General features: G+C 41.3%; 2 protein-coding genes across 2 annotated transcripts; both read left to right on the forward strand.

Annotated features, from left to right (window-relative positions):
• Positions 1-412: 412 nt before the first annotated feature.
• On the forward strand, positions 413-3,400 carry c1qtnf2 (C1q and TNF related 2). Its single transcript, XM_018675753.2, has 3 exons — positions 413-1,030; positions 1,380-1,637; positions 1,965-3,400. The coding sequence occupies exons 1-3, from the start codon at positions 1,003-1,005 to the stop codon at positions 2,603-2,605; spliced, it is 927 nt and encodes a 308-aa protein (XP_018531269.1). The 5' UTR covers positions 413-1,002; the 3' UTR covers positions 2,606-3,400.
• Positions 3,401-3,482: 82 nt separating this feature from the next.
• Positions 3,483-21,637, forward strand: ccnjl (cyclin J-like). The gene is made up of 6 exons (XM_018675752.2): positions 3,483-3,803; positions 4,489-4,596; positions 8,361-8,571; positions 16,945-17,244; positions 17,357-17,516; positions 18,026-21,637. The coding sequence occupies exons 2-6, from the start codon at positions 4,519-4,521 to the stop codon at positions 18,555-18,557; spliced, it is 1,281 nt and encodes a 426-aa protein (XP_018531268.1). The 5' UTR covers positions 3,483-3,803; positions 4,489-4,518; the 3' UTR covers positions 18,558-21,637.
• Positions 21,638-24,432: the final 2,795 nt, after the last annotated feature.

Here is a 24,432-nt window from a genome sequence, read left to right on the forward strand (position 1 = left end):
ATGTGCCAGAATGAACCAAAAGGCTAATTGTTTTCCTTTGATGTTTAAAAACCCCTCCAGACTGAGCTTTGAGTTATAATTTGTGTCTGATATGGTTTTCCTTCAAGAGTTCAGTTACCTGTTAAAAAGGTCTTAAAATGACATCTACACCATATTCCTAATTTTAAAAATCCAGTGTCTGTCAATATGCTAATATGTGCGCTTTTAAAAGTTGACCACTGTACGCAGCATGTCTCCCTCTTCACTGTAAAGTATGTTCTCAGTGTTTATGAACTGGACGTTTTGTGTGTTTTGTGTGTGAGGTTTTGTGTTGGTTCCATATTGGACACGATTGGCTTCCAAACCAGTCAGTGTTTCAGAGATCACTGTTTTTTAATTTTCCACAGTCACAGTTTTAATGATATTCCAAATCATTGTTTGACAGTTAAAGCTAAGTATACTGTAGAGAGACTATTACTAAACACAAGGCACTGCCTCACCCAACAGCTGGAACATTTTTATTGGTCTCCCAGCTCCTGGCTCTGCATCACAGCGATAAACACAAACACATCTGGTAATATTCACAGTACACTTCATACACTGCTGCAGACCACCGTGCTGGTCTATTGATTTTGATCTTGTAACTTTAAAACACTAACAGAACTATTATTATTTAAAATAGACAAAGCTTGAACTTTATCATCATTTGTACTGTACTTTTCACAGCGTCTGTTATGTAATATCCCATTTTCCCATAGTATGAGTTTGTGAACAAGTGATGCGTCACCGTTTCAGCTGTGCAATGCTGTTGCTCAGACTTGAATATGATGACATCATGGTGAAAGTATTTTTTGGCAGTGTACTTGCTTAAACAGGGCGGATGTTATGGACTATGATTCACTGTGCTGCACATTTCTCTGCAGCCTTTCTCTTGGAGAATGCTATCTCACCCGATTATTGGAAAATTATGTAGGAAAGTTTGTGCGCTCGTATGCAGAAAAAAGACTTGGATCAATCTGAAAAATGCCCATGGGTCATAATTTCTCTACTGGTGAGTTGTTTATCTGAGTTTTTTTTTTTTTTTTTTGAATGTCTGATAGACTCCCTTTGCAGAAAACATGCTGAAAGCTGCATTCCTTGCTTTTATTTAACCTGTGCACAGTTGAGGAATCATATTTCTCTCTTAGCATGCAGTCATAGCATAAAAAAACTATATATACACACTATTAGGATAACTGTACATGCTTTCTCACTGATTTACAGCTGTAGATTGTATGCTTGTACAGTGCATGATTTTTGTCAAGACAGTTGCATCACCCGATCGTGACTGGCACACACAACCCAAATCAGATTTATTGTCATGATCAGCTACTCTCCCCACTCCTCTCTTGACTCCTCAGTGACCAACATGCTCCAGATGTGCGTGACGTTCTGTTTGCTGTCAGTCGTCGTCTCCCAGTCGACCAATTCCACGTCCAAGAGAGGTCGCAACATCACCATCCACTCCTCCCAGCTTGTTTGCAGCTTGCCAGGCCCGGCTGGGCCCGCAGGGACCCCGGGTGTCCCCGGGTCGCCGGGGACACAGGGACCCCAGGGGACCCCGGGGAAGGATGGCCCGGATGGGAAGGATGGGCAGAAGGGAGGAAAGGGAGACAGAGGTGGTTATGTTTGAATCAGCTCTTATGTTTTCTTTCATCTGTTGGTATGCTTCTCTTACTGTCAAACATGAAGTCTGGCTTGTATGACAAACAGTTATTGAAGCATTTCCAACATCCACAGCCTTGCCTTCTGGTTCCCTTAAAGTCCCAGTGTCCAAGACTAGCAGATCTAGAAACTCTTTCATGAGCTCTGCTGTTTGCTCTCTACTTAAAACCACTTGTTTTATTGTTTTTTGGGCTCAAATAAAATGGTGATTGATTCTTATATTCAGTATTTGTGATCAGTAATTATGACTAAACATGTCATAATTTTTCCACTGTTGTCAGGTGATCCAGGGAGGACTGGGAACCAGGGCAAGCCAGGTGTAAAAGGCCGTGAGGGGGTTATTGGCAAGGCTGGACCTCGTGGACTGAAGGGGCAACGTGGGACACCGGGGGTGGCTGGAAAACGGGGACCGAAGGGAGAGCTGGGCGACGTGGGCCAGGAAGGAGCTCCTGGAGGCTGCAACTGCGGCAGCCCAGCTCGCTCTGCCTTCTCTGTGGCGGTGACAAAGAGCTACCCTAAAGAGCGAATGCCCATCCGCTTCAGCCGGATCCTGCTGAACGAGGGGAATCACTACAACGCCAGCAGTGGGAAGTTCGTCTGTGCCATCCCCGGAGTTTATTACTTCACCTATGATATCACTCTTGCAAATAAGCACCTGGCCATTGGGCTGGTGCACAACGGACAGTACAAGATCAAGACATTTGATGCAAACACAGGGAACCATGATGTGGCGTCTGGTTCTACTGTTCTCCACCTGCAGCAGGAAGACCAGGTCTGGCTGCAGATCTTCTACTCCGAACAGAACGGACTCTTCTTTGACCCTTTCTGGACAGACAGCACCTTCACCGGCTTCCTCATCTACGCTGACCAGGAGTTTCTCAGTGAAGCTGATAGGAAAGCAAATGCTCAGGGTGACAGTTAATACAGTCATCCTGATATATCTTTGTTTTGATTTCATAATTAACTTAATTTCATTTCAAAATGTTGTTTTAAAAAAATCCATGTTGAGAAGATTTCATCATAGTTGAAGGCTTCAGGAAAGTTCAGTTGATGAACAAGTTCTAACACCAGGGGGCGCAGGAGCAGAGAAGACATCCTACAACATTAGAAAAAAACACTTATTGCAATATCACTCATGGTGCAATAATTCTGACATCTTTTTATCTTTTTTTTAATGTCCAAGAACTAACTCTTCTAATAATATATCAATGACAAGTTAATACTTAGTTTAGTACTTATTGTTTTGGGGGGAACCTTTTAGGATACTGTAATTTATATATTTACATTTTTTGACATACAGTGGTGAATTTAAATTTTGACAAAACTAATAACGATTTACATGCTCTCAGCATGCATCACTACAGTATTTCTATAGTATTTTTCTTCAGTATTTGTAACAGTTGGATAATTATCTTTTGTTATTTTGTTATTCTGCTCATTGTTGTTACCTTCCCCTCTGTGTCTTTGTTTAGCAATTTCATAGCCTGTCTAGAAAAATAATTGAGGAAAGTACATTTTTAAAATCTTATTCGTCCATGTAAACGGTGGTCCTGTCAATCAAACGTTTTCTGGTGAAAAATAGGCCTACGCAATTTCAGAAATGTGCTAAAAAGCCAAGTTATAAAATAACAATTGCAGGACAAAAAAACGGGGGGAAATGAAGTAAATAAAATATAATTCACACGTATATAAATAAACTGACCATGTTTTGCTCAAATGTGGGTGTTTGTAGTTCAGTCATTAACCTCTAAAGGACTACAACTCCCAGGCTGGAGGAGGGACCTTCACGTCGAGCGCACGAGCCTCGCACCGCAGCAGCAGCAGCAGCTGGTGCAGCCGAGGAGGCGACTTTGTTACCGCGGAGCCACCGGAGAGGAAACGGCTGAGCGAAATCTCTCGGAAAAAGAAGTGTCAACAGTTTTAGGGGAAAACGGCTCGACTGAACGTCCGTGGCCAGGATTTGGCGGTGGCAGCTGCTTTACGAACTTGTCAGCGGATTTGAACTTTGTGTTTTCGGTCGAAAAAAAGAGGTCTTTCTGAAAGTTGAGCCGAAGAGGAGTTCTCTCATTCAGGATGTCGGACTGAGACAAAGGGGTCTGGGGGGCATTCCCGTCGGAGCGGTGAGTGGCACATGTAATAACCACCGAGAAGAAAAGTTTACCGGGTTGTTGTTCTGTAGGAGGAACGAGCCGTGTTTGTGCTAAGATGTCTGGTTTTATCACAGTGTGCTGTTTTTTTGTTTTTGAACGAGGCGGCTGCTCGGTGGGCAGTTAACTTGTGTAGCCTCACTGTTTGGCCGCTGTCTCGTGGTGTACACTCGTTTTAGATGATAACCAAAGTGGTGGATTTGTCAGCAGTTTGTCTTTGCAGTGAACAACCGTGTCAAAAAGTGGCGTTATTGAAAGGCTGCTTTGGTTCGTTTGACCTACAGCGTGGTCGAGCGGGCATTTAACTGAGCCATTTAAATTCCCGAGCAGAGAAAATGGCCTATGCAGGGAAAGAGACCTATGCTGTGGAATCACCAGGATGTTCAAAAACTTTATCAAAACCGTTGGATTTCTCCTTAAAAAACAGTTTTTAACAACAGCATTGCTCTAATTGACAGTTCAAGCTTCTAGTTGATTAAATCCTATTTATTTTATGTATGGAATTACTTTTGTTCAGCTTGATACTCTCTTATATCTGATGGTTTTACTCAGTTTGGAAACTATACATCTTCCAGTTATACTCACCCCTCTCAGCCCAGCATAACCCCTCTGTTGAAGTGTTTGAACTTTATCTTGATTTGGACACGTGTCTCGGCAGGTAAATCTTGATTCTTGGAGTCTCCTCTGGATGGGAAAGATGGAGAGGGAGCTGCAATGGTGGAAAGGACAGCTGGCTGCAGATATCCATCAGTCCCTCCGCATCAAGGTGAGACTGTTATTATTAAGCTGCTTTATTTACATGAAAAAAACAGTAAATGATTTACAGTCTGTCACCAAACAACACTGGATGTACATTATAGTACTGTATACATAAAACAACAAAAAAAACTAGACTATTGACTAATCTGTTAATAAGAGCTGCAACATTTCCCTGATTAATTGAAAAAGTTTATCTGCAACTATTTTGATGATTGATCTATTGTTTAAGCAAATTTGTGATCAAAATGGCTACATATGTTGTTTCCATCCCCTGAAATGTGAATATTTTCAGGGTTTTTTTGTTCTTTTATTGAGGCACATTGAATAAAAGTCCCCATGTTGGTTTAAAGCTCAGTGTTTCAAAGGAAACTCACAGAAATACATGGTACAGTTAATTCTTTGTATAACACAATTCACTGTGAGGGCAAAACTACAAACACTGTCAGGTTTACACAAACAGACAAAACTAGACATCTAAGACATCTGGGCTCTGGGAAAATTGTGATGGTTATTTTTAACAGAAAATTGAGAGAATAATTGAAGTGGTTGATAATGAAAATAACTTTAAGATTTAGATTCAACAATTGAGAGAAAATCAAGAGAGACTGTGAACGTTTTAGTGATTAATCAAGAAGAAATAAATAAGACAGTCTGAAGCAGCAGGCCTTGATAGTCCACATGTATGGTACAATGTACTGAAAGTTGGGAGGAAAATATAATTACACAGTCCTGTTGTCTATTTAAACATGATCTAAATTAGATTACATGGAGGAGTTAAGGCTCATTAATTGAGAATGTCTTAATTAACCTCGAAGCGTGATCATATTTCTCCCCATGTGTCACTTTAATGGAGACATCTGTCACTTCACTGGCATCTTAGAGCCGAGGCTCTCCTGCCAGCGTCTCACCGAGGGGAGGTGAATGCAGATCAGGTTTGGGGACATCAGGTGCCTGAATGTGTATATATGTGGAGAATGAGGACTGTAGTGAATCAGATGTTTGTGAGTCTCACAATGAGTCACTCACTTACACACAGTTTGATTCGGTTTGTTCTTGCTTGACTGTGTCTGACTCAGAGTGAGCTGTCAATTAGAGTGAAGATCTGTATGCAGAGCTGGAAACTGAACAACACACCCACTCTTTTCTTACATACTGTAATGAAAGGGAGATCCCGTCAGTCTAATGTTAGGGTTTGATCTCCTTATATCAGCATTTTTGGTTAAATCCCAAGCAGCAGTCTCACCACAGTATATACTGTGTGATGTAATGTCCTCATTGTAAATGTTACAAAATAGAAATATCTGGGACATATGGTGACATGAGAAATGAGACACTGATTTTAATAGAAACAGATTTAAGTTGATCATTTCATTCAGGAAGCTTTAGCTGACAACATACTGTATGTTAGTTGAACAACTTACTACTGCCTGTGTTTTAAATTACAGTCAGCCAGTCAGGCCTTTTTGAGTTTTTTGAGATATATATCTAGATAGGAATCTTTTGATAGTGTATAACACAATGTGAAAAGACACTGTTGGCATTTTTGCAAGAGGACATTTTTTTCATACCTCACAGGAATCACAGCTTGACTTTCTTCTGCCACAAGCTTACTTTAACTTCCTTACCGTGACAGCAGAGTATCTTGTTTTTCTACTGGAGAGTGAAGTATTTGTATTTAAGGACTTAAACATTGGCAGGGTCATAGATTTTATGATATATTCTTATGTGGAAACGTAGTGCAGTCAATTAATTGGTCAGTTGATGGACACAAAACAATTGGAGCAACTGAGTGATTTGTGTCGCACCGTTCAACAACAAGGCAAGTCTAAGTCTATAACATATATAACATATATAAAAGCAACACAACACAATATTAAACGATGAATAGAATTTAAAAATGCCTTTGGGTTTTGGGCTGTTGGTCAAATGAAAAAAGAAATCTAAAGAGTGACCTTGAACTTTGTGAAACTGTGATGGTATTTTTTTTTTTTTCCCAGCGTTTTTTGGACTTAATAAATATAAGAAAGCAATCCACAGACTAATTGCTTATTTTCTCATTTTAAGTTTAAATATTTCTTTAATGATATTTTACCAAAGCTGTTCACATGTGCGTTGTTAAAAACGTACAGTGAGTAGGGGTGTATGTTTTCAGAAATGGAAAAGCTGAAAACAGAGTACAGTTTATAATGGAAGAGAGAAAGGTGAACTCAGTGTTAGAGCTGTTTGTAGAAAGGCCTTCACACAGTGTTCAGATTTCCTGCATGGCGCCTGCTCCCCCACAGCCTCATCCAGCCTTAATGACGTTTGCTGCAGTGATAATGCCCTGATGTGGGAGATAGTGGTTGTGTGTAGCATGTGGCAAATTATCAGACATGCAAATCAGGCGGAGGCAGCTGTGGAATCCTTAATTATGGTGCGGGTCCCCCACAAAGGCACCTCTCCACCCACCCACCCCCTGGAGCCCCTCCAGACTCCAGCAGCAGCCCCCTCCCTCCCCTCCTGCTGCCCTTGTACCCCCAGACAGACAGATGGACCAGAGGCAGAATCTGAAGCAGTGGGAGGAGAGGAGAGTTTGAGGAGGATCGGGTGGTATGGTTGGTTGTGGCACTCGGGTGGGGGTGGGGGGTGGAGCTGCTATATGTGGATTTGAGAGGGAGGGGGGTTACTGTTTATTTTTGGATTCAATTAGTGTCAGTCTGAGCATCATTGTTGTCTTAGTTGCGCTCAAAATAAATAGTTGACAGTTTGTGTAAACCTGACAGTGTTTGTAGTTTTGCCCTCACAGTGAATTGTGTTATACAAAGAATTAACTGTACCATGTATTTCTGTGAGTTTCTTTTGAAACACTGAGCTTTAAACCAACATGGGGACTTTTAGAGGGAGCCTAAAGACAGGGACCTTCCTAAACAACAGTCCTAACATGATGTGGATGTTTTCTGTATTTCTCATCTCATGTAAGGACCCCTTGCTGTTTGATCTTAAGGAGATTAATTCAGCAATCCTCAATATTAAATCCAAATGAAAAGCTCTTGTTTTTACTCAGATTCACAGAGAGTGAAAAAACATTTTTGAAATCAAAAACAGTTTCTGGTATAAGCTGCTTAAATACTGAGAAAGTAACTGCAGTAAGTTTGTACATCCATTGCCAAATGTTTGTTGTTTCTTACTCTGAGGCAGATTTTGAAACTGGATCCTTGTACTCGCCTGTTCTCTGTAGCTGATTGGGAAGATACCCGAGGCTGATTCAATGCTAATGCCCCTGAGTATCTTCCTTCCACTTTGAAACACATGCAGCTAATTGAACATGAATAGGAGATGTGCTAGGGGTGAAACCTAATCCTATCTACCACTCAACCTCCATGGGCGCCCCTCCCCAAAACCACACACACACACACACACACACACACACACACACACACATCCCACCACTACCTCCACCACCCTCAGCCCATTGCTCAGAGACCCCTGCAATGACCCAAATTATCTCCAGTTCTCTGCAGCGTTGGTGAATTAAATGAAATTGAAATGAGTCACAAGCATGATCAAGATTTTTCTGTGATAAATTGAGTTTTATTCTTGATGTGAGTGTTTCAGACCCCGGCTCTCCTGAAAACAGTTAAATCCAGTCAGCAGGAGACATGCATGGCTCGCTATTATTATGCATATTCTTTACAACCCCTGCGTTTCTCCACCGCTGCTTCCTGCCCACCCAACTCCTCGCACCCACCCCCACCATTTACACCCCCCCCTCTTCTTTTCTCCCTCTCTTAGGAGCTGAAGTTACCGGTCTACCGGGCCCACTCTCCACAGATTGGCATGCGGCGGTACTTTGCAGACTTGCTGGCCATCCTCAGTAATCGCTATCAGCTATGTCCTACAGCACGTCACCTGGCCGTGTACCTGCTGGACTTGTTCATGGACCACTATGATGTGGCCGTCAAGCAGCTCTATGTGATCGCCCTCTCTTGCCTGCTCCTAGCCAGTAAGTCTATGAACAGCCTCCTAGCTTTGTCCCTAAATCCATGTGTTTAATTTGATCTGTAGAATCTGTATTTCTTAAATCTAAACTAAAATGGGATACAGAGGTGACTTTACTAAGACTAGGTTTTGTGTTTTCATCTTGAAGAGCATTTTGACTTCACCTGTAAATGCGCAAAAACTGCAATGTAAATATTCTGAGCTAAAAAAGATACTGTGATTTGTGGGTTTGTGCACAGATGGTACAAGGTGAAACACTTCCTGCAACAAGGCTAATTTGAGCTATGCTTAAGAGACCATGATGTTTTTCTCTTCCAGCTACACTGTTCGGGCTGATCTGATGGCCTGTAATGACACTTTACTGTTAGCTGCCATGTTGATTTAAAAAAAAAAAAAAAAAACAAGCTTACCATTGTGGTAGCATGACTGCACCATTGTTTTAGGAGAAACTGTTGGGGATTACACTTGTGTCTGCAGGAGTTTATCTATGTCCTTGATCTTAGCTGAAATAAATGGGGCTGCTGCTGTTTGCAGTCCATTTAGTCCACTAGTTTTGCTTCTGTCAAGGTCACAATATCCACTCATCAAAGTTGTGTTTATTTATTTTTTCTTTTCTTTCTTTTCTTTCTTTTTTTCCCTTACTCTGTCAGTGAAAACATGGTTGGTTGCAGAGACCACCAGCAATCCTTCCCAGCAATTCTTTAATGGCACTTTTCTCTGATCACCCAATATTTTCATACCTGAAAGATGGATTCATATCTAAACTTCCTGTGGAGCCAAAGCCTAATGTTGTTTATTCCTCTGTGTCCAAAAACTATTAAACATGAGTGTGCCTTGAATGACACGCTCATTAATTACAATGAACATGGTCACTGTAGTTGTAGTAACTAAAAACTAGAGTGGCCAGTTGTTTTTTGGAAACAACTGAGACCCCTTTTAAGTAAATGAAACTGTAAATTTGTGACCATTTTTAATATTAGAATTTTTAGTAGAGAATTGACTGAGTGCCAGAGAGAGAATAGGGGAGTCACAAAGTATTGAGAGATGGAATAAGGAATTGTTTGTTTGGGTTTTTTTTACATGGGATCTGTTGTCCAGAAATATAGCTGTAGTTGCTGTTTTTCTCAAGCTGTCAGTGTTTCTGTAGAAATGAGTGAGGTGTTTTTTTTAGTTTGATAACCAGTAACCAACATGCTTCTCTGCTGTGAAATATAAAAGTGTTTCTTTGTGCATGTGTTTTGTGTAATACAGGTGTGTTAATCATTCTCCTCCGGCTGATGCATGGTACAGGTTGTGTGGTAGTTATTAGTGTCTCTGCATCTTGTCTGGTGATTAACAGACAGAGGTTTTCTGTACATTAATGCAGCCCCTGGCATCATGGGTAATTAGACTAATGATAACGTCAAAGTGGGAGTCTGGAACAGGGCCCGCTCACTTGGGAGGGCTCAGCATATGTGTGTGAGTGTGTGCGTACGTGTAGTCGCATACAGACCATCTTTGCAATCAGAGTAGTCTCTGTGGTGGGATAAATTTGAATATGGGACTTGAAAGAGGTTTTATTTAAAAGCAATCTCATGAGAATCCAAGAATAGCTTTGAGAGTTTGCTCATGGAGTGATAGAAATGTTTTCAACCCAACCTGGACACAGGTTCTCCTCTACTCTTTCATTAGATTAATCCATTTTTTTGTTGAATCTTTTGATTGTGGCGTTCAGTTAGTGAGGCTCTCTCCTCTTTGCTCTCCTGCCTCTGACTCCTCCAGGACTCTGGGGAGTCTCTGCCATGATTGATGAAGGCTTAAAAGGGTGTTTGATTCAAAGTTGACTTGGGTTCTTATCTGTCCTGAGGTGCTTTGGAATCTGGCCTAGTTATTGAACGGCCTCCCCAGGTCCCCTTGCCTGCCTTTGACAGGCACATACATTGTCTTTCTTCAAATATTTCTGGCTTCTGCACTCGGTTAATTAATTGCTACCTCTTTTGTGCCTCTCAGCAGTCACTGCTTAATCCTGTTACTCCATTGTATGTGTGTTTTTGTGGATGTTTGTGTGTGTTCATGGATGAGCTCTTTTTCATTTGCAAGAGTAAGATTGTGGTCAGTTTTTTAAACCCACAGGGACTGGGTGTTATTGACTGTCAGGCACTTATTTACTTAAGCCAATTACTCTAACAAACCAAAATCCTGGAACATGTAATGTTGACTTCAGTGAAGACAGTTCATGTAAACACTGCCTATTTCCATTTAAAAACCAGTTCACAAGTTAAGTTTCTATTGTGTTACATTCCATGAAATCCTGCAGTGATCACATCAATCTTCCTGACAGATCTTGATCCCTGAAGTCAGAGCTCTGCATACTGCAATGGTTTGTTATGGTAAATGACATTGTAGATGTCTCTGCTGCCCGTCAGCATCAGAATCTTTCTCTGTTGCAGTGCTTGCTTTTGGGTATTTTGGGAAATTTGTTATTTGGTTCATGATTATGACCATTGAATGCTCATGTCATCAATTTTGTGATGTCTCTGCAGTGACTTATTGTTGATGCTGGTTTTCATCTATTTTGTTCAGTGAACCTGATTGAGTGAAGGGTCCCTTAAACAAACAACAAAAAAAAAACGTACCAGAAGCTCAGTCAGTACACAGTGCACTTACATAGGACTTGGAGCCCGGGGGTGGGGAGGAACTGTGTGCTGAGGGGCACCTGCCATATGCTCTCCGAGTCAGGCCTCAAACAAAAGCCCGTCACTGCAAGCAGGACAGCCAGCCAGACGCTTCCCAGAGAGGGGGAGGGGAGCAGTGACTGAGGGGTGGAGGTTGTGTGTGCAGGCGTGTGTTTGTGTGTTCATGGTAGAGACTTGCTGTAAGCTAACATGGCTAAATGAGGAGATGGTTGCTGTGGCAACCTTGTGATATACCTATGGATTTTTTTCTCCTCATCACCCTAATTAAGATCCATATTCAAGTCTAATCCATTTCCTATTGAGAGGGCATTGCTTTACTGCCACAGAGCCCTTTAACTGACTGTGTTCTCGTGGTGTCTTTTTCCCCTTAGCTGCTCGGCTCTGTTTCCTCTCCGTTCTCTCACCTTGTCAGGGACAGGCGGAGTGAGCCAGTCCTGGGACAGGGCGGCCAGTAAAAGCAGGCCCACATCCCTGGGGGGGTTGGGAAATGAGTGCAGCAGTACTTCAAAGGCAGGTCGGCTGCTGATGTTAAACAGGGTAGAAAGGGAGGGAGAAGAGGTGGCCTGCAAAATGGGACATATTAGAACTGAACCACCCGGCAGGGTGCCCTGAAATGTAGATTAATAGGGAGCCCACTTCCCCCTTTATCCCCCACTCTGAGGTTTGACAATAATTCTTATGGAACTGTTGTCATGTGGGGCCCTCGTAATTAATGAAATTATGTAGAAATGTACAGACGGGATTGGAAATGTCAGTGTTATGTATTATTATCAGATATTACCAAAGCACTAGTTCATTTTATTGTTTATTTAAGAGCTGTTTTGTAATTATAATGTGCATGTGTTGTGTAATGCCTGAGGCTCTGTTTGCCGTCATACTCCCAGTGTCAGTCATCATCAACCGTTCGGCAAGGCGCTTTATACCCTTAGTCAATGGATCCCCCCAAACACACACACACACACACACACACACACACAGAGTTTCTTGGATTCTCCCTGGTCACTCAGGCATTAGCGTCAGGGGTCAAGGGTCAACCCGGGCCCACAATGTGTGAGCCGCCAGGGCCAGGGGTGGCAACATGGAGATTCTGTGATGGAGCTGTGACCAATTTCACACTCCCAATGAAAGATGAACCAGCAAATAAAAGGAGTTTAAAGAGCAGAGGAAATTCCTCCCTGGCTGTCAAGTCAAAGAGAAAAAGCAGGAGTGAATGAGGAAGAATGTAAAGAAGAAACTTTTTTTGTCTTTTAAATCTATGTTGGCATCTTTATCAACAATAACAGTAATTAATATAAAAACTTATTGAAAAACACATTCACATATTTCCCATCATTCATGCAGTCCTGTCAATGAATTTGTTTGTAGCACTGTTACAGTGTCCCTGTTTTGAGTCTGTTTAATTTTAATTTTCCCCATTTTTTCCCCCATAGTCTGAAATTTATTTTGGCTTTTTTCCATTTTCCCATAGTATTTAACCAGACATCTATTCATTACATTTTCAGAGAAATAACAGAGATACTTTACCACGCTTCTTACAGCGACTTAAAGTCCTATTAGAGTTACATGATCTTGGGAAAACGGAGAGCAACAGAAACAGAGGCCTTTCTCTCTGTGTGAGAATACAGCTCTCAGGTTTCTTAACAGCCCCTATCGCTCTAAACCCCTCCCCACCCCCACCTCTTCCCCAAACAGCACACCTGGGAGGAGGCCCTGCATCCCTGCCTTACCTCTCCCTAGCCCCATGACCTATAACCTCTCACTGTTTACTCTACCTTTTCTCATCATCATCTTCACCTGTGGGTGCTGTGAGAAAGAGTAGGTGTCCTGTAGTGGCAGCTGTATGGAAAGGTAATTGGTGTAGATGAAAGGAAAGCTGTTTTTTTTTTCCTTCATCACAGTGTCTCTTCCTTGCTCGCTGACTTCAGATAGGATCATTGAGCCGCCTGCATTCCAGGTAGGCTGAACTCACAGGAGAGGAATGTACCATCTCTCTCAGGCCACGTTCAGACTGACAACAGCCAAACAGTATGAGGGGCTGGGATAGTGTTTGCATGTTGCTACAGGGTATCAGTGAGAAAATGAAATACAAATCAGGAAGTCCAGTTCAATTACACAGAATGTGGGGTTATATTTATTTGAGATGAGATTGAGATGAGATTGTACAACTTGTGAGACATATATTTAACTGTAATATAAAAAATTCAAACGCTATCGAAGTCAAGTTTTTATTTATCTAAATAATAACTTAGCAAATATTACCTTGAATTTAGACACACATCTAGTACGACTTTGTTTTGTTGTAAAAAAGTTTTGTAGAAACTCTGATTCAAGTATTGTTAGGTATCTGTACTGAAATGTAAATTAGCACCACAGATGAATTTGTGAATTGGTAAAAATTAATCAGCAGCAATTCTGATAATATATTTATTATTTATGTTTTTAAAGCAAAAATTACAAGAATGTGCTCCTTCCAGCTTCTGAAATATGAGTATTTGCTGTTTTTTTTTAAAACTCCCTAATATATCAATTGATTCAATTCAATTGATTTTGGACTAAAAAAGCATTTCAAGATATAACCTTGGGCTCTGGGAAGATGTGATGGTTATTTTTCTCTATTTTTTGACATTTTAGATCAAATAATTAACTGATCAAATAAGAAAGTAATCAGCAGATCAATACATAATGTAATTAACGGTAATGGTTGGAGTCATACTCAGCACCTGTATCTAAAGATTTCAAATGATACCAGGCTCTGACACTGGATGACGTTTCATTGTTCTGCAGAAAAAGTAGAAGCAGGATCATTTTTTTTTATTCCCACCACCCTGTGTGTTTTTCTCGCTGGAGCCCTCTGTAGTTGCTCTCCTGCTGTGCCAACTCATTGAAATGAATGAGACCACTGTTTTGTCACCGGCTGTGATGAGCACAGGAGGCAGTTCTCTTTACAGTAAGTCAAACTGGTTTGTGGCTCAGACTCGTGCCATACTTCTGTAGGTTCCTCTGAAGTTACTTTGTTTTTCATTTTCAAAGCTGTTGGGCATCCCATGTCTCTCATGTGCCCAGTCACCCACAGAACTAAACCCAAAGAGTAATCACAGAGCACAATGAGGAGATTGACTTGCTCTGTGTCTCTCCCGAGATCAAAGAGTCCTGGGTTGTGTGGAGATTGGGGGCACTGATGGCTTTTTATGGCAGCGTCTGTGTGGACATAGCAGTCTAGCAATAGACGGAGCCCTGATCCAGAGGATATGAGGGTGAGAGAATGAGGCAAGTGTGGACTGGGCTGTGGAACGAGCCCTTGTGGGTGTAAACAGCCCTGTTTCACTGTGCTTCCTGTTCTGCTGGAGAGACGCCATTACTGCCTCTCTGCTAATTACCCCCCTGGCCTGTTGGGCTGCAGATCCCCCACTCCCCTCCCCTCATGCTCTCTCAACCATTCCCTCTCTCTTCCTCTCTCCTGTCCTGCTTAATGGCAGGTCGCAACACCAGTGATAAAACTCACACTTGGTAGGAAGATGCCCCGCTCTCAGACGTGAGCATAAAGAGGTAAAAGAGGTCCATCAAAGACGCCCACAATAGCTGTGGCATGTCAGACAATAATTGCTCAAAGGATCCACTTCAAACTGCAGCTCGGAAAAGTCAATAAAGCCCCTATTTTAATGTTTGGTTGCCATGGTTTTAGATTAGAGGCCAAGATTTACCCCAGCAGAGGATTCCTGTTATTCCCAGCTGGATTTACATTTTGACAAAGCCAATACTAAACTTTTTAATCCTTGCCTGTGGATATAATACCTAATTCTACAACAGCCACTGAGTGGCACTTGTTCATATCAGGTTTATTTTCCCTGTCATTATTTAATGTTTTATTTATTTATTTTTTGACTTTCAGTATGTTTGAAAAGCTTTTGCAGTTCAGTGTGTGTTTGGGCTCATGATAACAACCTGTTCCATAAAGGTGGTATGTTGCTCGATAAATGACTAGAAGTAGAACTACAGAAATGCCAAAAATATGTTTCGGGTCATGTAGAAACTGTTGCTATCACCTAGTTTGTTCACCTGACAGCAATGATAAATATACTGTAAACTGTAAAATGTCCCACTTAAAATAAGAGGCATTCATCAAAGGCAACACTTTGCTTGAAGCCCCCATTTTAGTATGTATAAACTACACATAAACATTTTAGACATACTTTAAAACACACTCTAATGTAGTTATAAGCAGATATTAATGTACAGTAATTTCAATAAGTTGGATATATTTCATATTAGTACAAATGTGCTTTACTGTATTGTCATACATTATCTGCTATTGATAAATATATTAAGTAAATTAAGTAAAACACTTAAGTCTGCTTATAAGTACATTATAGTGTTTGAATAAGCCATTTATCTTTAAATACTGATGATAGATTCTACATGGGAGGCCTAAAGGTAAATGTTTACCACATCAAAACTTATAATCAAGTGTTAAAAACAAAAAACATCTCTCTGTATTCTCAAATATTAATATAAGCCTCAAACATTCAGTAACTAGCGAGCCATAGTTTTGGGAGTGAATTAGTTCCACTTTAAGTCTGCACTGTGTTCCCACATCGTTCTACTTAAAGCTGTGTGTAGTTGAGGCACATGCTTTAGAGCAAAGCCTGTATCAGTGTAACCTGACACCCACCTCCTCGCCCTCATTCTTAAAGTTTGAGTAGAGGCCCATTGGACCCATGGATCAAAAGCAGAATCACCCCTCTTCATTGGCCACATGGACCCCTGAGGCCTCAGGGCTGTTGCTATGGAAAGGAGTATAAGTCTTGGGAGGTGGAGGGGGCTCACCATAATGGCACTGCTGTAATGTCTACGAGGATCTGGAGTAAGTGAGAGGGACAGAAATATCAGGGATCGAGCTGACTTGCTTTTCCGTAGAAAGTGTTAGGCCTGTATAATCCACAGAAAGTGCCCCACACTCTGTAAGCTTATAGCAACGCTTCCCTAGGCTTGTTAGTGTAATGGCTTAGCTTTATGGCCAGATGTTCAGTAATAGTCAACTTAATTGCTAATGCTTAGCAGGCACTTGTTAGGTTCTGAGGAAGCTAGAGTAAAGCTCTTAAGAGCTGACTATAAACCTGCTGCATGTGGATACAGATAATATTTACTGTATAAAAGTAATAATGCAGTTAACAACCATTCTTTTTCAAAGATCTGTCATCGCCAACCCATATCAAGATGACTTGGCTTAGCTTTGGGTTTAGATTTTTTCTGCAGAGATGTTAGGATTCTACATCTGAGGCATGTTTTTTAGTAAAAGAATTTTATTAATCCATGTAGTCTTTAAAATGTCAGAAACGGTGAAAAATAAAATCAAGATTTATTTGATTCATTTTTCAAAATCTTGATCCCGAAGAGCAAATCAAAAATACTGTTTGCGTACTCTTGAGGGATTTTAACTCATGATACACATCCGGGATTCAAACACAGCATGTCAGCTGCTGTGATACCACTTTTTTTTTTTTTTTTTTTTTATCTTGTTGAAATCTTGCAGGCCTAGTAGAGCACAGAGAAAGTACTGATAGATATAAATACAAACTGTCATAGGAATGAAAAGATCTGTGATGCACAAAAAATGTTAACTGTGTGTGACGTATCATGTCATAAACTATCAAATATGGTGCTGCAGAGTGATTTGCACTAAACACCGGTTTGTTTTTCTCCAGGTAAATTTGAGGAGAAAGAGGACCGGGTTCCCAAACTGGAGCAGCTGAACTCTTTGGGTTTTATGTGCAGCCTGAACCTGGTTCTCAACAAGAGGGATCTGATCAAAATGGAGCTCCTGCTGCTGGAGACCTTCGGCTGGAATCTGTGCATGCCCACACCCGCCCACTTTATTGACTACTACCTCCATGCCTCGGTGCAGGAGGGTGACCTATACAACGGCTGGCCCCTGTCCTCCCTCTCCAAGACCAAGGCTTTCATGGACAAATACACTCACTACTTTCTGGAAGTCTCGCTGCAAGGTGAACTACACTTTGCTTTATTTGCTTAATAGGCGTTTGCACATTAATCGATATAAATTGATGTAAATTCGATCAAAGAATTTATGGAACTGTTGTCACTGGGTTCTTCTAGATCACGCCTTTCTGAGTTTCCGACCATCCCAGGTTGCTGCTGCGTGTGTGGCAGCATCTCGCATTTGCCTTCAGATTTCCCCGAGCTGGACAACCGCCCTGCATCTGCTAACAGGCTACACCTGGGACCACCTCACCCAGTGCATTGAACTTATGCTGCTGTAAGACACACACAACAGACACATACACACACAAGTAGAAAAAAAATCTAAACAGAAAGCGAGAGCCTCTTGAAGTGAAGTGGGCAACTCAAGGTAGATGACATTTAGACCCCCTATCTCTCTGTATTTTGTGTTGCCATGGTTTTGGATTATAAGATGCCCGTCACTTTCACTGGTAGAGGCTCATATTGTTGTATGCAATAATGTGGTGTGTAATTTAACAACTGTTATTAAGTTGCACATTTCTTGGTCAGCAGGTGACAGTGTGTGTTTGTTTGTCTACATCTGTCTGAGTATAATTGTTTGCACATGTTGGGACTAATTGTGTGGGAGTAAAAATGGTTGTTTCAGACTGATCTCTGCTCCTGTTAATGGATTTATTTGAGAAGCCATTTTTCTGGACAGCTCTGTCACGCACTTTGTTTTGTCCCTAAAATACAATGTTGAGTTTAGGTCATCATATACATTTCTGACATATTTGTATATATGTCTGCCTTTCACTTCCACAGTGCTCATGACAACGATGTTAAGGAGGCCAACAAAACCAAATCCACTCCTCCTCACCGACCCTCCTCCCTGCAGTCTCAGCCCCAGACCTCTCACCTCTCTCCAGTGTCAGCCATCCAGAGACCAGCCTCCTCCTCCTCATCCTCGTCCTCCACCTCCTCCACACCACAGCTGCTCTTTCAGCCGGATGGCTTCCCACACCTTTCCCAGCATTCCCCGTCTCTGTCCCAGCTGCAGGCGTTAGCTGACTCCCAGGCTCTGGGGCCTGTGGTGAACATGTCTCAGGACTTCCTTCAGAGTCACAGGATGGGTCTGCTGACTGGGGCTCCCTCCATGACTCCTGGGGGTGGCTTCCCCTCCTACCCGAGCCTGACCTCCGGTCTTCAGCCGGGGGCTCGCGCGCTGCCGCTCCAGGGCCCCATTTCTGTGCAGATGGCCCTCGCCGCAGAGCCACGACACTGTCTGAGTATGGCCTACAGCGGGGGCTACCTGGGGGCCCATCACACCTTCACAGCCGGCTGCTTTGACAGGTGACGCCAGGAGACGGAGAGGGATCGCAAACCCCCACGGGAGCGCACTACTATGCTTCCGTCCCAGCTCCCCACCCTGAAACATCCACTTACAGACCTCCTCTCTCTCTCCGTCGGCTCCGCAACACCTTCAACATGTCCAACTCCCCCGTCCCTCTCACAGAGACGCCTCAAACGCAAGCAGAGGTCCAAAGGCAAGACAGACCCAGTGGAAGTCATCACACTGACGTGACAAACGCTCCACTAACTCATGTGAAACACTGAGGCATTACAAAAAAATGTTACTGCCATATTCTGAACTGGTTTTTATAAATCTGTGTTATTATGAGACTGACATCACTGTGAATGAGATGAAAGCAGCAGTGTGATCTAACACCCACCTCATTCAGTGCCTGTTCTCAGTTGTGTGATAGCTGAGCCAATTTTAGAAGTGCACAGAACACAAAGTGTCTGTGATAAGGATATCTTGCTGCTTGACATATTTTTTTTCTAATTTCTAATCCCAAAAAATGAACACGTTTTAGAGAGAAAGATTGGCTGGTATTGTTTCTTGAGCCACCATTTGAGAGAGACAGAGGAAGAAACAACAGAGGCTCATTGCTGACTGGACAAGACACAAAATGTATGTCGGTGAACATTGATCTATTGCCTGTAAGCTCTGTTAGAGCTGAAGGGCCCCTCTGGGAATTCCTCACCACACAACACCTCTGAGGGGACGAAGAATTCATTGTTTTGTGCACAGCAGGTGAAGTCTACAGCTCGAACACACCTGCAATGTTTCATTTTTTTTGATGATTTTTTTTTTTGTTTGTTTCCTCTCCTCTCTGTCCTCCTCATCTCCTCTCTCCCACCTCCAAAGTCAAGCCTTGTGGCAGAGCCGTCACGCGCCCCGGGTCGCTCTCTCAAAGCTGCAGGTTTTGTCGTACTTAAGTTTTAATTTCTCCAGTGTCCACCGCTCAAAGAATTGAACACAAACTGATGTGACTGGACCAGCGTGGCAAAGGAGACGTGGACGCTGGTTGAGTATTGTACATATGAATTGCTGCTGCCTTCTAATGAACTGTTGGTTCTGTGTCTGTGTTAATGACTCCAATGTTTACATGAACCACTAAGTATCAGGGACTTGAACAAGATTACTTGAATATGATGCCATTGAAACATGCCATAGCTTTTATTTATAATGACTCATCTTTTTCTTGTTCTAGTTTTTTTTTTTTAAATTCATTTTGTTTGATGTAGTGTAGCTTTTTTTTATACAAACTTAGAAACATGCGTTGATTAATTATAGTTTTCTTTGTACCTGTTCATATAGAAACTGTATATTCAGGCTCAGGTTTTAAGGCTCAGACTTCTCAAGCAGCCTTCTCATTACTCTGTGCTATTATGCTTTAAAGTGGATGCTAATGCAGCATCTGTGGGGTCTGAAATGTCCCCCCCTCTCTTCATCACTGGACCATACTCCACTTACAACTCAGTAACTGAGTGCACAAAACCGTCTGTTTGCATCGCAGTGGAACAACCTCGTGGTCACTGGTTCCACACAAACATCTGCAGCCAGTCGTCTGTAATTGCCTCCAAGGTTTCTTAAGCTGCGATCTCCAATCTTCCACTTCCTGTTAAAGTTTAAACACATCCAGATTCCCCAATGCCAGTTGCCCACTGGTTACCATGGTGACACCTTAACTGACCATGGAGCCCAACTTGTTGACTGAATTAGGGCTGTAACTACCCGTTGTTTTTATTGATGATGAATCTGTCGATTATTATCTTGATTCATTTGTGTTGTCTTTAACATTTCTCAAAGTGGTGAAAAATTTAAATCACTCTCTCTTACCCAAACAACAGTCAAAATCTCAAGGATATTCAATTTATCAGATTTGACAAAGCAGAGAATGAATTCTAAAAAGCTGGAATTAGGAAAAGTTTTGCATTTCTGCCTGAAAATGACTATTTAAAAACATTTGATTAATTGTCAATGGACAAATTCATTAATCGTTCCAGACTTCTAGACTGAATTGAAACCAGCGCCTACTCAGTGTTGTGGGAATTTTTGAGCTTGGTCTTGAAGAAATTTTTAATAACTTTGACATAATGGTTGCAATTTCCTAGACAGACTGTAAACTGCCTGTGGTTTGATTGTTTTGACTTAACATTTCAAGGTGTTTTTGCTGTGGACAGAGGACTTCTTACTGCGTTACTGCCTTGTCCTCAGCAGCTGCCATGCTTGAGCTGTGAACCCTGAATTCACAGACTTGTGCATCTCGCAGATAACACTACATGAAGCCTTCTGAATACTGTAAACACTCAGACTAATATAACCACAAATCACCAGATCTTGTACAGCTAGACAAATATTTGTTTTCCAAACCACTGAAAGGGACACGCTCATGTGCTTTTCAGTGACACAAACTAAGATACTATGCCTTTCTTTTGCTATCGTTCATGTACAGTTTTGTTATCTTTTTTTTTTTTTTTTTACATTCCCTTTGTTTTCATTGTATTTTTTAGTTAAAGCTTTTTGTGATTCTCTTGATGAATGCTGTTGGTGTGAACTAGATTTTTTTTTCTTAGAGTTCAACTTGCTCTTTTCCTCATAATTCATGAGCAACTTCTCACTGAGGTGTCAAAGGTGCAATATGTTGTTTTTGTTTCTGTTTAAACTGACCACAGCCATCACTGTCTCGTGTACACCACTGGTTCATCTTTTTGTAACTTATTTTTGATAATTGTGTGATTTGACTTGCTGTAGCTTGGTTTCCTCTAGAGGGCAGTGGGCTCTGAACACAATGAATATGTTGCATATTGCAGCCACTTCCTTTGAGTGATAGATATTACTGAATGCTTTTGTCCTTTAGCTAGAGTTTTACTGTGCATTTTTCCGTCCCGTGAAAGGTGCTGATGTCACTCACACCAAACAACACTTTGTCTAATGTGATAGTAATGAAATGACACCACAAACTTTCAATTAATATTTTTATATTATTTTGTACCAATCTGTAGTCTCCGTTTATGTGACACTGAATGATAAAAGGAAGTATTTTATCATAATGTGCCATGGAAAAATAAACACAGAAGTGAAATGAGTTTCTGGGGGGGTGTGTTTCTTGAACTGAGAAGGCATGACTGAAGTACCTGCAGCTTTTAAGGAAACAATGGCTTCCTATGCATGGCTCCGGCTAATTCAGAGGGAGGACAGATGCAGCAGCAGCTCCAGAAATTAGTCCAGCGGGTTTTTACACATTATTCTCCAGCCGTGACCACATGCTACAGTAACTACTACAACTATTTAACCTTTCATTCTCACTTTCCTAATCACGGGTGGAATATTACAACCATAAGTGATATTTTTCATCCTACAGACAAAGTTATTTCTCAACATTTGACAAACAAGTTCAGTCTCTTCTGCTTCTTAACTCCGCCTGCACAGCTCAATCAGAGCTTTATGTCATTTTGATATATAGAAATCTGTTTAGTGACAGGGCTCTCTCTCACACACAAGACATTATACTCTTGTGTAATTCTTGCAAATAGACCGCCCTCCATGTGTTAGACCCAGCACAGTGGACTCTCAGAAACTGCTGAGCCTCAGCTCTGTTCTCTCCGATGCTGTAGAATATTTGCTCTATTCTGAAACTCAGGATTTTTTTTTTCCCTCCGAGTTGGAAATCTGTAGTATTACCATGTATACAAATACCCAATTATATCAGCTCACAGATCTTTAATTAGCATTAAGTTAAATAAAATATGACTTAAAACATAATGTTCCTTCACATAAACCAAATGGAAACATAATTAACTTGGCATACATATTAAAGAGCAATCAGCATTTGGCAGTGCTCTCATGCACACTATTTACATTATTTGTGTGTTTTTTTGTTGTTGTTGTTAAAAAAAAAGAAGCATGTATTGATGTTGAGACTGAGGGGAATTCTTTGAGATCTCCAGTGTTCAGTGGCCCATCTGTAAAAAGGGGGGTGTAGGGGGTGGAGGAGTGCTCAGGGCCGTCAATTTGATAATGGATCATTCTCACAGCCTCCTGTAAGCTTTTGTGTGGAACTGAGGGAGCAGGCTGTTGGCTTCCTTTAAATGTGTCCTCGAGGAAGAATTTGGAAAAGTGTCGAGTGGGGGTGCAGAGTGGAGCTGCTCAATTTATCCTTGTAGTGAGGGTCTCAGTACATGTGCTTTAAAACCAGGGCACTCTGGATATCAGGATTACTGAGAGTAAATCAGTATATAAAGAGACTTAAGCTTTCATTCATACTTCAGCATGTGGCCAGATTTTCTGTTTGTTAATGAGTTTGTGCTGATTTTTAAAAGTGTATTTTATTGGTAGGGGAATATGTACCATTAAAACACATTATCGACTGATATGATAAGGATCTTAAGGTGGGTACTACTTTTTAATCTTAATTTTTGATTATGTCAAGTAGACTCGTCTCTGTCAAAAATCTAGACCTTCACTGTCTCAGTTTTGCTAAATTAATTTGTTTAATCAAATGAATACACAAATCCAGGAAGTATCCCAGCCCAGAAAAACTGTAAACAACACACAAAGAAATGAAGGAGTGGGGCAGGTTTATTCAACCATGCTTTCACATAATTTTCTTACATCCACTGGCTTGTTCAAATTTGTGCCGCCTACAGCTCAGATGACACTCTTTTTCACTGAATAGTAAACTTTTCATACTGAAATGCTGTGATTAATGTATAAATCCCTCTCGTCGTCACCAGGCTCTATAGATGGATCTGTGGTAACACCTTATCACCTTGTAGTGAAATGACATCTTGTCAGTTTTCAAGATAAGCCACTATTATGATGATGATCCAGTGAAAATCAATGACACAAATTTAATTCTGTCTCTTTAATATTGGTTGAAGTTCATGATTTAAAAATGGCCATTATCATAGCATTGGAACAATTGTGTGTTTAAAAATTTGTGCTGTTGTTTCTTTTTTTTCTCAGCTCATCCTGTTTTTCTCCTTATCATCATGGCTTTTTCCCACACCCTCTTATATTCAGTCAGTGGTTCAAAAGTAAAAGCAGGCCATTGATCCTCAGCTTTGAAAGAAGTCCAGCTTCTATCATGAAAATTTAGATTTATTCCCCATAAGAGCACATGACAGAAAAAGCGAACATCCCTCCTTGTGATGTGAGATGTCACACATTAAAAACACGTCTCCATGACAGAAACCTTGTGATTCGGTACCATAAATCACACAGCTGCACTACAAGCAAGGGATGCTTTGATGAGCAAAGTTCTCCACTTTTTCTTTTTCATGTTGAAATGCGGCTTGTAAAATATAAAGGACCAACGGGTGAATGTCAGCAATACTATTACTACTACCATTACTATTTCCAAATCTGAATGTATCTCAGTCATTTATCTGATCACATTTTATATTCCTCTTGCAAACAGTAGAGATCCATTCACTTCCAGCAGTGTAACGGATGAAGAAGGGTTTGTGTTGAGGAGGTGCTCTATAGAGGAATGAGGATGCCTCTTAGTGGTGACAACGGAGAAGTGCAGTTTTTCTCCTCTCCAGGAGCAGAGTCAGTGGTAATACAGGAAGGACATGTAACTGACTGTGACACTAATCTTTCACATCATTGTATGTCGCCATAGTAATACATCCATGACAACACAGGGTTTTTTCATTGGAGATAAACTTATACATCCAGGAGAAGCCAGTGCTGTTTTGGGATTTTATTTGAAAAGTTGAGACTGTCTGTATGATACCAGGGTGACCTTTGCTTTTTGGTTATTTTGGGAAAACTTTCACTTCTCTGTGAAACAAAGAGGCTCAACAATAGAAGTTAGTAGAAGCAGTAGAGATATTTGAAAAGAGGACAATATGAGTATTGTTGATCAAAAGTGTTC

The sequence above is a fragment of the Lates calcarifer genome, linkage group LG8 (assembly GCF_001640805.2).
Source record: "Lates calcarifer isolate ASB-BC8 linkage group LG8, TLL_Latcal_v3, whole genome shotgun sequence".
In the NCBI taxonomy this organism is placed as follows: Eukaryota; Metazoa; Chordata; class Actinopteri; family Centropomidae; genus Lates; species Lates calcarifer.